Here is a 14134-nt window from a genome sequence, read left to right as displayed (position 1 = left end):
AAATTTTTGTTTCAAATCATTCCCCCCCCCCCAAAAAAAAAATATTATAATATTTTTACAGTAATACAGTAATATTGTGAAATGTTTGCATGTTTTTTTTTGTTTTTTTTATCAATATTTTTTTATAAGTATTTTAATCCTATGATGGTAAAGCTGAATTTGCATTACTCCAGTCTTCAGTGTCACATGATCCTTCAGGAATAATTCTAATATGCTGATTTGCTGAAGAAACTTTTTTTTTTTTTTTTTTTGTGGAAATCATGATATATTTTTTTCAGGATCCTTCACTGAACAGAAAGTTCAAACGAACATAATTTATTTTAAATCTTTTGTAACAATGCAAATGCCTTAAGTGACACTTTAGATCATTTGAACATCAGTTGCGGAATAAAAGTAGTAATTTCTCAAAAAAAAAGATCAACAAAAAAAAAACTTTAATTTAGAAAGCAAATGGAGCAAAAATGTTTTATTTAGCCAATTACAACAAGGCAACCACTAAAAGCTTCATGCTTAGATCAGTAAATTCTGTTGTTATTTACTCACCCTTATGTTGTTTAAACTAATTTTTGTCTATACAATGAAAGTCAATGGGGTCTCAAAACATCACTCGATCCCATTTACTTTCATCGTATTGACAAAATAACACAGAGACATTTTGCAATCTTCTTTTGTTTTCCACAGAAGAAAGAAAGTTTTGAACAACATTAGGGTTTGTAAACGATGACAATTTAAAATTTTGGGTCAATTGTTTCTTTACATCTTTGAGAATTGTTTAAGTAATACAGAGTAAAAGATACTTAATTTTGCATTTATTTGGATGTGCATTTAATAATATGAGTTACATCAATGGACGAGTTTAATATTTTTAAATATAAAGACTCAAAATAGATTAAAAACAAAACAGAGTCTGTACGTTAACCAGTTCCAGCTCAATTCATTGCAGAATTGTAATACTTTAGACTAAAGCCTAACCAGAATGTCAACCAGTAATATCAATCCAGTGTTTCCTTATAAGCGTGATGCTCTGTCCTTGACTTAACCTGAGCAGAACTGACTTGATTAGAGCAGTAGCTTTGGACAGTATGTGGGACTGTACTCTGAATAAAAGACACACAGCCGCTCATCGCCACATAATTACACTCACTTCCTCTCAAATCTTTTGCAGGTGTCCAGCTATTATCAGCAGTGGCCTGTATCCAGCTCTTATAACCACGTCCATCTCTATGAAACGAGCCTTGATATACTGGAACCTGTCCGGTGTCTTTTCATATACGTCTAAAAGATTTTAAAAAATACTGTATTGCATTGCCCCTGCACCATAAATACTCAAACCTATGTGACTATCCTGCTACTCAAGAGTCTCCGGAAACCAATTTTATCCTTTGTAAAGGACAAATAATAAGTGTTCTAGTTTCAGGTAGATGAGGAGGGGTTTGTGGGTAGGGTTAGATAGAGACTCTGTGTATGGCTTGCATGAGCGCCATCTGTTTAGACTAATAGCCGATTAGAGATTTGCTGGCATGGGAGTGACTGAAGAGCAGCCAGCCAATAAAAGGACACCTGATGAGCGGCCCCTCCCCCCTACAATGACATCACTACAGGGATGTCATTTTAGATATTTTTCTGTTTTGAAGCATCTAGACGTTACAAACAGACATCTTAACCATTATGTGCTGTTGTGTTTGGGTCCCTGAGACCCCAATGCTTTAATAAAATCTTTAAAAACCACTGTTGTGAAAAAGAAATTCAAAAAGAGTGGAACATTTATGTTATGGAACATTACACTATAAGTGTACATTCAATACAATTAAGCAAACTTCTTTTTCATTATGGATGTTCTTCTGGCCTAAACAAAATCAAAATAGATAATAGATAAATAAAATAGATACATATTATTCAAACTGTAACCTTTTTGACTTACATCACTCATATATAGCCGTTTATTGTTTCTTAGCATATGGACATTCTGCATAAATGAATAAAATTGTATTTATGTTTTATGTCTGGTATCTCCTGAATAGGCTAATATTTGCTATTTTGCTTATAATCAGTTCTCATAAGACAGTATCATGAAATATAACTGTTATTTCAATGTTAAATATGCTTTTGGCTTATTAAAATGCCCCTAGGGTCTTTCCAACCCACAAAACAGAGCATGAAGATTAATTTACTTTTTTTGTTACTCTTTCATTGTACCACTGCTGCAAAAGCAACACGTCATCTTCTGAAACATCAAAGCTCAGTTCACATTACCAATTTTTCTCACCTTGTGCAGACGCTTCATTTTCTCCACTTTGTCCTCCAGGTAGCGTACGCCCGGTGGAAGGTACCAGAAACACACATTGGTATGCTGAGGCTGCAAGGACACACGGCCAGCAGATAGCATCAGCGTACCTTCACGCAATACACACACCTATCACTCAATTTAACGTACAACACACGCTTGCATAAATAGAGCACTCTGGGGAGTCCATTAAAGATCCGTGACGGAATATGTGATTAGGGGCCGTCTGGGGCCATAATGGGAATTTTTGTCGCTGTCAGTTTGGAAGCAGCCATGTAATCTATTCAATCAAAAGGCTTTGCTATGAGGGCTTTGAGCGCTTGAGCAGGTAGCTCATAGACAGACACTACAGTCCATTAGAGGCACTCATCCTCATTGTGATGCTCCAGGGGCCACGCTAGAGAACAATGCCTCCATGCACCAGTGAAAAGGACTCATTAGCCATTCAAATGGTGGGACATACAGACAAAACACAGATCGAGTCATACCTCAGCATGCTAAAACCTAAACATGAAATTGAGAGCTGAAATGTTTTGTTAAATGTAATTCGATCATACTGCAACACGACAACCCTCCTCGCCCTGCACTGCACTGACTTCAGCAAGGAGCCTCGAGCCGAATCATTTTGTCACATTGGCACCAGACACAATTTACATTTAAATGAGCCTCGAACGACTGCTCAGTCATTTCAAGGGTGAAACATTTCATGTTAGATGAATTAGCACACACAATCAGCTTTGCATTTGACAAAATTACTTAGAAATACAGGACTTGCGTTTAAATTCAAAGGGGATTTTTGTTTTTTAAAAGACATCAGATTTAGGATTTAGAAATAATGTGCGTTTTGTATCTTTATGCAGATGAACTATTTCCTGGGAAATGATTTAGGAATACATTTCATAAATGAAACGAACTGCTTTAATTTGAATATCTTTTTAACATTCAGAATACATTTAAATAATTCTGAAAAAAAGCACACTAAACTTTGAGTTAAAAATAAATAAACGAATAAATACAATATATTAAATGGTATTAAAGCAGTATCTTTTCATTCATTATAATCATTCACTACTGTTCAAATCTGGGGGTTAGTAAGATTTGATTGATTTATTGATTAATTTTCATGTTTACTTCAACACATTCAGACTTTTGACCATTAACAAAAAGCATAATCAACCACACATTAATTCATGCCATGTAGGGGTGGGTTATATTATAATGTGATTATATCACAATAGTAGACTGCCACAGAAAATCTATTCAATTTATACAGCAAACTAACTCTAAAAAAAGAGAAACTGTCAGAATTACTGTCTGTCGATTATTGTGGTTATATTGTGACATTATTATTGGCATTATTGTGGATAATATGCTGAGGGCGGTCAATGCACAGACTATCTGTAGTCCGTTTACGTGTCGTCTGAGATAACAAGTTCTGTTTGCTCAGACTAAACAAGAGCACATAATTTCTATCAGTAGAAAATACCTGTTGTTATGTAGTTTACTCTTTGAACATTCTTCCTAATTCCTTTCCTTTCTAATTTCTCAATCTCTTCTGAATAAAAAGCACTGGTGACAAGATGCAGCAGTTGGCCAAAAGAAATAAATACAGAGTTCTTGCATGAAACTCTAGATGGCGCAGTCCGATAGGTCTAGCTCAGTCTGACCTGGTGACATCATTGTCACATGGCAGCTGATTGGTTCTCTCCTGTATCGGTAGCCAATGAGCTTACTGCTCAGTATTCAGATATCTGGCTTTTGTTTGCTGTAGCAGTTTGCAGCGCACTTCAGAAACCCTCCACCTTCCCCAGCTCCACCTGTATATCTGATACGAGGTGATTCATGTATGCTATATGGGGGTTATTCATATGTGTTATATGTGCAGCAGAAGTATTTCTTACATGCTTACAGCAGCATGTTGTGGATGTATTGGCAGTAGCAAGTCTCGATACTTGCTCTGCCGCAGCAGCAGCAGCAGCGTAGCAGATCTATTCCGCCAAGACCAAATACATTAACTTTGTCATGTACATTACCATGCCAATCCCTCCGAGAGTTGTCATGACAGAAATACATCTAATCAGACATACCTTTCCATCAAACACCATCTCATATCCTTCCCTGTCCTTGATCTTGTTGTAGAGATACTCTGAAAGCTCCAGACATTTGTCAATCTGAGCCTCAAAACCAATAGTACCCTTCAGAGGAGAAATGAGAGGACAAACATTGTAATAACACAATAAACCTCACTACACAACTGACCAATTTGGATGAACGACTTTCCCAAATGTCTTTACAGTGGCCATTGAAGGCAGGCCAGCTGCCCAGTAAATGTGCTGATAGTAAGTGTTCACTTTTCATGGGAATGGGATACTAGTTTACTAGATTAATTCAGTAAATGGCATCCAGTTATCTTGGTTATTTTGCATTTTTAATCCACTTTTGTGTAAATGTCGACACTTGATTTGACAGTCGGCTGTAATTACCTTCAGCTCATTCATTACACAAGAAACAGTCAAGTTGGGAGCATAGTGTTGTATACTACACATCTGGAAATTCCATTCATACAAAAAATCATATAATGTGCACAGTGCACATACTTTCGTAATAATAAAAATAATGTTCATAACAGCATACTACTAAATAAAGCAGTAAAATATCATATTGCACACACTTGGAATTGCAAAAGGACTTAACATTTTGAAATGTTATGTTTTGAAGTTATAGGAATGCAAAACATAAAGCTCTTAATACCTTAGCTCTCCACATTAGCCATAGTTTGAAGATGTCCACATGGCGGCCGCACTGCAGGGCCTTGTCCCCTGTGTCATAGGACAGATCATACTGCTTGTCCTGCTGGAACAGATAACAGGCCTGCATCTGATTGCAGCTCTGCATCAGACCCTGGAACAGATAACATGAAGAGACGGACAAACAATTACAAAAAAAAAAATTACTTTTCGTAGCATTCACTGGCAGATGTCACGTGATCACAATTTTTTAAGCATGACTTAGTGGTTTAATACTGGCCTCTGTAATAATATAATGTGATAATATGTTTTGGTTTTGATGAAGACAGCAGACAGCCTCACCTCCTCTCGAACCAGCAGAGCCGAGCACTGCAAGGGCACAGCCATCATTTTATGAGGGTTCCAGGTCATAGAATTAGCCCTAAAATTGTCAATTTATACAGAAAATAATTTAAATACCAAGTCATTGTCCTTGAAACGAATGAATAGCTATATAATCATTTATTTTGATTCAGACAAGATTTTTCCCTGAGGCACTGTGCTGTGCAGTGAAACATCAAGTCAAAAGAAAAATGATCAAATCCATTTAATTTCACAAGGGTAATCGTTTCACACTGACGCTTGTGGACTTCTCAATCATATTTCAGTCGTGCCAACTCTCTAAATGAATTTAACAAGCCTTTATTGATAAGAATAAGATGTATGGTAAGTTTGATCTTGGCTGACTAGATACGCTACACTAGCGAGTATGAAGACTTGATACACCTGCTCAGACATAAAGATATTAGGAAACATGCTGCTGCAAAAGGTAAAGAAGAACCCCTCATAGCAGATCTAGACAGGTGGTGCTGGGGAGGAGGAGGGCTAAAAATGAAAATTCTCATAGCTTGTGCAGAGACCGTGCACTGGCTAGCTTAGTCAGGATATAAAAGAGTTACACAGATGAAGAAGCGCAGCTGATAGGCTGCTGTACTAACATCGAGAGAACCAATCGCCACATGGATAGATTTCCTTGACTGAACAAGACATTTAATCCAAAGAACCCGCAGATTATACTGACCTCTCGACTCCATTCAGCTTCCACCGGTGTTTCCGGGACATTAGCAAACTTCCGCCCCATGCTCCCTGTATGAATACAGAAACAAAAGTCGTTTTAAAAGCAAACTAAAATGCACTATGTGTTAACAGAAACATGCTTGTCTTTCACATTTTAAAAAGAATGTTTAATCTTGGCATATACAGATGTTTGAGCTCTGACAAAAAACTTAATACTGATTTTCATTTATCTAAAATGTGTAAGCAGATATTGTATTTCTTCTGCAGAACATTCATCAAAACATATGTACATTATATTCACTGCCCATTTGAGACTATAGAGCTGCTGCCTTTAGGTCCGATGAATGAGGTTGAGAGGATTCAAATGCAGTGCATGTGTTTGAGCTTCAACATGCCGCCACAATATTGTGGCTGTTAAAATGCCAGAGGTGACAGAATCACCAGAGAAAAATGAATAGTAATGAAAATAAGATATCGCTATTAATCTTTTCGGCCCCGTGAGAGGGAATACACACATGTACACACTCACACAGACTGATTGAAGGTAATTCCTCTAATAGGAAACAGTCTACGCTTCTAAAAGATGACATTTATTACATGCTTGCTAAATTATCCCTATATCCCACACTTCAAACGCAGCTGGTTCAACAGCAACAAATCATTTGTACATGTCCTGGAGATTACATTTGTGCAAAATATGCTGCAACCAAAAATTCTTGTTGGTGGCAGGGTGTTGCTAGGTGCTTCCTTGCTAGGTGAGGTGTTCTGAGTGGTTTTTAATGAATTGCTAGGTGGTCGTTTGGAGCGTTTCTATTGGTTGCAAGGGTATTGCAATGCAGCTGCTAAGGTGTTCGGATTGGTTTTTTTGTACATTTCTATCCATCTCCTAGTGTGCAATCAATTCTGGGTGGTTACTAGGGCATTGCTGTGCAGTGCTATGGTGCAGTTGTTCTGGGTGGTTACTATGGCATGGCTATGCAGTTGCTAGGGTGTTCTTGGTGGTTGTTAGGGTGTTTAGATTTCTTGATAGGGAATTGCAATGCATGTTTTAAGGTGTTCTAGTTGTTTTTTGTACTTTTTCACTTCACTCATTTAAATAATTCCCACCCACGGATAGCACAAGAAGGGGGTCGAGGCCTGATTGAGCTGCACTAGAGAACATAGAATGCAAACAAAACAAAAAAACATACCACTCTGAAATGGCCTGTTAAATCCATGCTTGCATTGGTTCAGTCTGTACGATTCTCTTGTTCATAAACATTGTCAGGGTCTGAATCGGACTCAAACTGGTATGGCAAAATTGATGCCATTGTTAATATGTATAGCTGAGCAACTTTATGATAAGGGGCGTGTCTAAGGGGCCACTTTAAGTGGTTCACTAATCACGACACACTGGGCCAGCTAACCAATCACAGCACATTTTATATTTCAGAAGGAGGGTTTCATCGAAACAGGAGCTAAACAGAACTTTTCAGACAGACTGGGAAGAGAGGTGCTGCAATAATGTAAATTCTGTGAAAAAATTGTGTTTTTTGAACAATCAAACATGAAAACCTATTCTAGTACACCCCAAAAACCAAATCAAGACTTTGTTAAGGGCGTAATAGCACCCCTTTAAAGCGATAGTTCACCCAAAAATGAAAATCCTGTCATCATGTACTCACCCTCAAGTTGGTTCAACCCTGTATAAGTTTATTTCTTCCACTGAACACAAAAGAAGATATTTTGGAGAAAAAAAATTGATGGCCCCCACTGACTTCCATAGTATTTTTTTTCCATACTATGGAAGTTATTGGGGACCATCAACTGTTTGGTTACCCATATTCTTCAAAATATCGTCTTTTGAGTTCAACAGAAAAAAAAAGAAACTCATACAGGTCTGGAAAAACTTGAGGGTGAGGGTGACAGTATTTTCACCTTTGGGTGAACTATCCCTTTAAGATCTGTAATGCAGTACAATTGAAAAGGTCCTCAGTTCTGCATCCAGAGCACAATGCTTCGGATGAGCCAACACTGAGATCACTCTTGGATCCCAGTCCACTGTCGGTATTTCACAGGTGAAATGTTCACATAAGTTCATGCAAGTTCTACTCACATCCACATGCATCCAGATATCATGCTTCTTACAGATGTCCGCTATAGCCATGAGAGGATCAAAGGCACCATAAACCGTGGTGCCGGCCGTGGCGCTGACAAAGAATGGCACATATCCCTGTGAGAAAGAAATCAATGCGTTATTCAAGGGCCCATTTAGCCAAAGAACCACACAGATTATTTAAACAGACCCAAAAGAGACACACGAGACGGTCATGGAGACACGGTCATTGAAATTACCTTTTGCTTGGCTTCAATAATCCTCCTCTCAAGGTCGGAAGGAATCATCTTACCCCTGGAAGAAATGAGAGCAGTGAAGAAGTCATATGGTTTAGTGATTATAAGACGTGCATTTCTCAAGTGTGCAGTCATGAAGTAATGCATCAGTAGTGAGAATCCAGACTAACCTTTCATCAGCTTTAATACAGATGACACTTTCTGTACCGATTCCAAGTGCGGCTGCTCCTTTCTTGATTGAAAAATGGCTCTGAAAAGCATAATCAGTCATTAATGCACTAAATTGCATATAAACATAAATCTATAAATATTTGAAATGTCCTTAGAAAAAATATAATAGTGATTAGGGTCTTTATTTGCTATAATAATAATAATAATAAGTTATTATTTAATAACAATAACCAAGCATACATGAAAATGTTCTGTAATCAAGCCATTTTGTGAAATCATACATAAGCTGATATGACATGCAATTTTGCTGTCTTGAAAGAAAAACATTCCTTCTTTTCTTTATTTATTTGCATTCCTTTTTTTACTCTTTGAAATTAATTTCACTGGGCAATACAGAAAACACATTTTTAAATAAAATGTGGGAATTATCATCTGACTGCTCTCTCTCTCTCTCTCTCTCTCTCTCTCTCTCTATCTCTCGCTCTTTTAATAACTGAAATACAAAATTCTCAAAATGTGGACATAAATACAGTTTAGTGTAATGTAATATATTAGCATTATGTAACTGGGGAGTGTTTTCAACAAATGACGTTCACAATTTACATTCTGACTTAAAATAAAATGACTATTTTGACTGTTATTTACAGTATGTTATTATTTCTCTCTTTTGATACTGAAAATAAATGAACAGACATACATGTTCAGATGTGAAGGCCACCAGTCTCGGTACGGATGACATTCCTTTCTCCTTCACCTCAGGGAACATTTTATAGCGAGCCAGCAGCATGGCATACATGTTGGAAATGGCGCCACCTAGAGGACAATAAAGCAATCCTTTTATTCCATAACTCGGGTAAAGCTTGACCTCTGTCAGTTTTTACTCAGGCTCTGAATGTCATTTACTCTGATGTAACTGTCCACATCATATCCCAGTTGTGATTTGTACCTAAAATACATTTTTGCTGATCCATTCTGAGTTTTTTTTTGAGTGACAGTGCAGAAATTGCAATTATTTGCATCATTCACCTCATATATATATATATATATATTTTTTTTTTTTTCTTCTTAATTGCAATCATACATTCACTGTTGGATAATAATTTTACAACCCACGAACGCAAATAACTTTTGTCTTTTTTAAAAAAAAAACCTCAAAGACTACTGGAGTCATCCTCTCCTAACAACTTCACACTTTTAGCCAATTCCTGTACTTGCACTCATGTCGCAACATAGCGCATATTAAGGCAGGTCACGCAGATTGACAGCTGCTTACCCGGGGAGAATATTCCATCACCGCGGCCATCCTGCCAGCCAATGATCTCCCTCATCTTCTTCAGCGTGACGTATTCCAACAGCACGAAGACTGGAGCCACCTCATAGGTGAACCTGTTTGCACAGATATCACATGACCCAGTTACACAAGCCAGAAAATAATGTCACGACAAGCAAACATCACTACAACCTGTTTCGCAACTGATGCTTGAGAGGATTTCGCAACAGTGTGCAGGTTCTCCAGCAGTGTGTCACTGCAATAAGCTTAAGACAATGATGGAAATGTACATTTTCTGGCAAAATGTGATTTTTTTTAAAGAATACATTCTAAAATGTTTAACATTTGATTTCTAATACAACCAATTAACACACACAAATCATTACATTGTTATTACATTGTTATTACATCGTTATTACATTGTTACTACATTGTACTAAATTAAAACTTTACTTGCCAACATAAAATTATTGTTCTTATTAGCCTGAATGTAATTTTAATTTCCACCTCATTTTCTTTCTGTGAAAGGCACAAGATGAGAGAGTGGAGGTTATATTTGCTTGTCTGAATTCATCAGCTTTTCACTTTATTCCTTTCAACGGATATCTGTGAGGTTAAGCCAGCCACCACAAAGACCAGTCCAAAATACTGCTTATGAAAGCAGAGTAAACAGAGATGATTTGTATTATAATGGAAGGAGACCCACACTCACATATTGGTGTTGGCAGTGGACGTTAGCCAATCGGCAGCCAAGCCAACCATGTCTAACCCAGTGGAGAGCTGATTGAAATACCTGGGGTGTGCTGAAGATAGAGATAACATAGAGGGGAAATACAAAATGAATCATTTAACGTACAAAAATATTCATGTCCCACTAAATCTACAATCTAAAAAATGCTGGGTTGTTTCAACCCAATGTTGGGTCAAATATGGACTAACCCAACTGTTGGGTTACATTTTGGTCACATTTTTAAATTAGCTTTTTAACCCAACAGTTGGGTTAGTCCATATTTGACCCAACATTGGGTTGAAACAACCCAGCATTTTTTTTAGAGTGTATGCATGGCCCTCTATTAATAGTCGCTTACTTCAGATGGAGCTCAAACGAATCTCTGACCGGCGCAGACAACAAGGAAATCAATCAATCAATCAATCTTTATGATCATTCATGATTATTCCCAAAACGACAATCACTTTTTCGAAATAATGCCTGTCAGTTAAAATGCCACCAGAGAAAATAAAATCGTCCCTAGACGCATTCATTTCATATCTGACTCGTTTCGCCTTCAGGCACAAACACACACTGATACTTGCGGTTCTGTCAGCTAAAAAACATGTTTTACAAGCGAGACAATCAATAGCAGAATGCATGCTAGATTATATATATCTATATATATAGATATAATGAATATGAATATTAGAATACACAATAAAATATAAAAAACTGTTATACACTGAAAAATAATTTTAGTTATGTATACCAACAAAACGAATTGTCTTGGGTTAGATCCAATAGAAATAACCCTTTTAAGGCAACAATTGCAGGTTACTATTTTTTACAGAGTATAGGCTATCCTTTACAAATTACAACTGAAAACGCTTACCAGTTTTTATGGCGTATTTGAGCGTGGCGCGACAGCTGATCAGAATATCATCTAGAGTCTCGGGTTCGTCCGAAAGCTCCCAATTATTCCTTTGGAGCAATTCATTTGGATAGTGAAAATCAATCACTTTCGTTGACCTGTCAAAAGATTCCACTATATAAGCCAGCATTATATCCACAACCTCCTGCAGGAAATTCATAGTCTTCGCGTCCCCATTCAGTGCAGGTAAAAGATCTGTAAAAAATAATAATGCATTAAAATAACAGATGATTGCATGTGGTAAAATAGCTTCATTTAACCTTGAGAAAGAAACAAAGGACAAGATCTCCGAAATGCATTTTTTTTTTTTTTTTTTTACATTTTTATGTACAATAACATTTTATTTTAATCCGTTAATTTACCCGACAATGCAGAGACAGGGATTCATTTTATTTTAATTAATTTTTAAAGTTATTTTTACTCACTCGGAAATGACATTTACAAATGAGTATTACACAGACGACGTGAAAAAAATCAAGTAATAGATAACAAAATATAGGCCAACATATTTATTTTGTTTATTTATAACAACATATTTTTTTTAATAAAAAAAACAAAACGTTTTTTAACGAAAACCGCAGTCTGGGTGAACATACAACACAAAAATAAATAGAAATATATTTAAGTCGAATAAAACCACGTCGTGTCATAAAAATAGCCCACCATGAGACCAGCTTATTAAAGTAATTTGGCCTTTTTTTCAGTTGTGCTAGCGATGTGATTGTGCTTTACCTGTTGAATAGAGATCAGAGAAGCACACGGCGGCTTTGGGGCAGTTACAGGGTTTATTACAGCCGCAGCTCTCGGCTGTAGACCCATCTTCTGCTTTATCTGCGGCTTGAGCTGCTTTCTCAGCCTCCCCGACATTTAACAGAGCTACAGAAGAAACGATTATACTCTATTAAATGAATAAAACAACAGCATCTCACACTGTAGGAAAGAGTTACTTTTACCCAATTCGTTTCAGTGTCTAGACTCTAAAGAAGAAAATAAAATGTTCTTTATAACATTGGACAGTTCAGTATGAAATAGATATTCTGATCTCGCGCTGTTGGTAACCATATCACATTTTACGAAGGTAGATGCGATACAAATGTAAACCTCATGTTTAAAAATAAACGTACCACATAATTTGGAGCCGATGCCTCCTGTGAATTTCTGGGCCGCCGCCTGGCACCATGCTCTGGCTGAAACGATCACACGCGTGGGATTTAAACACCATATCCGTCATAAAACTTCCATTAACAGCATCAATAATCCATGGCTTGGAACTGGCCTTGAAATACCGAACTAAAATCGGGTGTTTATTATCATACGACACAGCTGACATGACATTTCAAGGTTTTAAATGAACCTTGACACAACAAATGTCGCATTTCTTTGTCTCACGGCCCCACTAATATACATAAACACAATCATGCAGCATATTTTCAAGCTTCTTTTTGAACGCCATGTCACTTACGAGTGTTCGGGCTTTCACTGCCGTTTCCAGACGCGTTTTCAGCACCCAGAAACCAAAACCCGTGTGATGCCATCGCGAACAGAGCGGATCAGAGACGCGACAGAGAAACGCGAGCAGCAGCCATCCAGACGCGCGTCACGGGGGAACGGGAGCTGTCCGCGGCCGTGGTGCTGAATCGAAAATCCAGCTGCGTGCGCGATGTATTTACAATCACACCTGTCCAAACGAGTCAAATCAAGTGCTTTAATTGCTAAGGTGCTCATAAAAGATGTTCAAAGCCCTCAGATTGAGAACAGCCGAGACTGAGCGTCTAGATTCAGTTGGTGCGCCGTGCGCAATGATTTGGAGCAGCCGGAGACCGTCACTGAACTCATGGAGAAACGCTGGCACTGATGGAGACGCAGGCATCCAATAGCTCTCATTCTCTTTCACATGCCTCAGCTGCAAATGCAAGTTAAGGGTGCATAGTACATTTTTAAAAAGCACTTATTGCAAATGCGTTGCGCCGGCTCTCCAACGAGCAAACTTGCAACTTTAGTGGTAATAAAAGCTTCTTGTTGCGTAAAGATAATCCGCTTCACGTCACCAGAGAAATTCCGACGCGATTCGGGTCATGACGAACTATTGTGCGTCGTTAATCGTGACCACACACACTAGTTTATGCCCCTCCTGGCGCACCACCCGCATCTGTGCTGAAGGCACAACTGTTTTTTTTTAGGTTCTGCAATTGCTTTACTCCAGCAGTGAGCAGAATTCATCAGAAGCAGGAGGAGCAGCCCGGCTGCTCCATAGACCATGACATTCAGATCTGCGGTCTATATCTATGCCCCCTTTTTTATCATCAAACCATTTCTTATTAATAAGGAAATTGGAGACCCAGTTTCAAACATGAGCAGGAAACCCTAGAAGTAATACAAAAATTACTGTGAATCTATTTATTTTCAGTACCATTCTCAATTGTGTGCGGCGGTCGTGCGCAATGGCACACAGGCCATTTATTCCGCATGCATATAATACAATGAAACCCTGAATAAAGCAGAAATAAATTATAATTATACTATAGGATAGGTTAAGCAAAAATAACAATAAAGCAGAAAATAGCGCTTTTGCCCACTTGCATGCGGTTGGTGTGGAGAAAACGAGAAAAATCACAGAAAAGCAGGTCAAGAT

The 14134-nt window shown here is 37.7% G+C and overlaps 1 protein-coding gene across 1 annotated transcript in view; it reads right to left on the bottom strand.

Annotated features, from left to right (window-relative positions):
- The window catches only part of LOC107588024 (glutamate decarboxylase 2), a 15476-nt gene extending 1842 nt beyond the window's left edge, over window positions 1-13634 (bottom strand). Inside the window, exons 1-15 of the mRNA XM_016276009.1 lie at window positions 12965-13634; window positions 12627-12689; window positions 12235-12378; window positions 11464-11697; window positions 10572-10662; window positions 9863-9975; window positions 9287-9402; window positions 8589-8668; window positions 8422-8476; window positions 8183-8299; window positions 6092-6156; window positions 5374-5452; window positions 5036-5185; window positions 4372-4479; window positions 2267-2356 (exon numbers count right to left, since the gene is read on the bottom strand). Of these exons, the coding sequence (XP_016131495.1) occupies window positions 2267-2356; window positions 4372-4479; window positions 5036-5185; window positions 5374-5452; window positions 6092-6156; window positions 8183-8299; window positions 8422-8476; window positions 8589-8668; window positions 9287-9402; window positions 9863-9975; window positions 10572-10662; window positions 11464-11697; window positions 12235-12378; window positions 12627-12689; window positions 12965-13037 (1578 nt within the window). The 5' untranslated portion in view covers window positions 13038-13634. The remainder of the gene's footprint in view (window positions 1-2266; window positions 2357-4371; window positions 4480-5035; window positions 5186-5373; window positions 5453-6091; window positions 6157-8182; window positions 8300-8421; window positions 8477-8588; window positions 8669-9286; window positions 9403-9862; window positions 9976-10571; window positions 10663-11463; window positions 11698-12234; window positions 12379-12626; window positions 12690-12964) is intronic.
- Window positions 13635-14134: the final 500 nt, after the last annotated feature.

The sequence above is a fragment of the Sinocyclocheilus grahami genome, unplaced genomic scaffold (assembly GCF_001515645.1).
Source record: "Sinocyclocheilus grahami isolate Dianchi unplaced genomic scaffold, SAMN03320097.WGS_v1.1 scaffold98.1, whole genome shotgun sequence".
Lineage (NCBI taxonomy): Eukaryota > Metazoa > Chordata > Actinopteri > Cypriniformes > Cyprinidae > Sinocyclocheilus > Sinocyclocheilus grahami.
The sequence above is the reverse complement of the archived record's forward strand: the minus strand, read 5'-3'. Positions and strand labels throughout refer to the sequence as shown.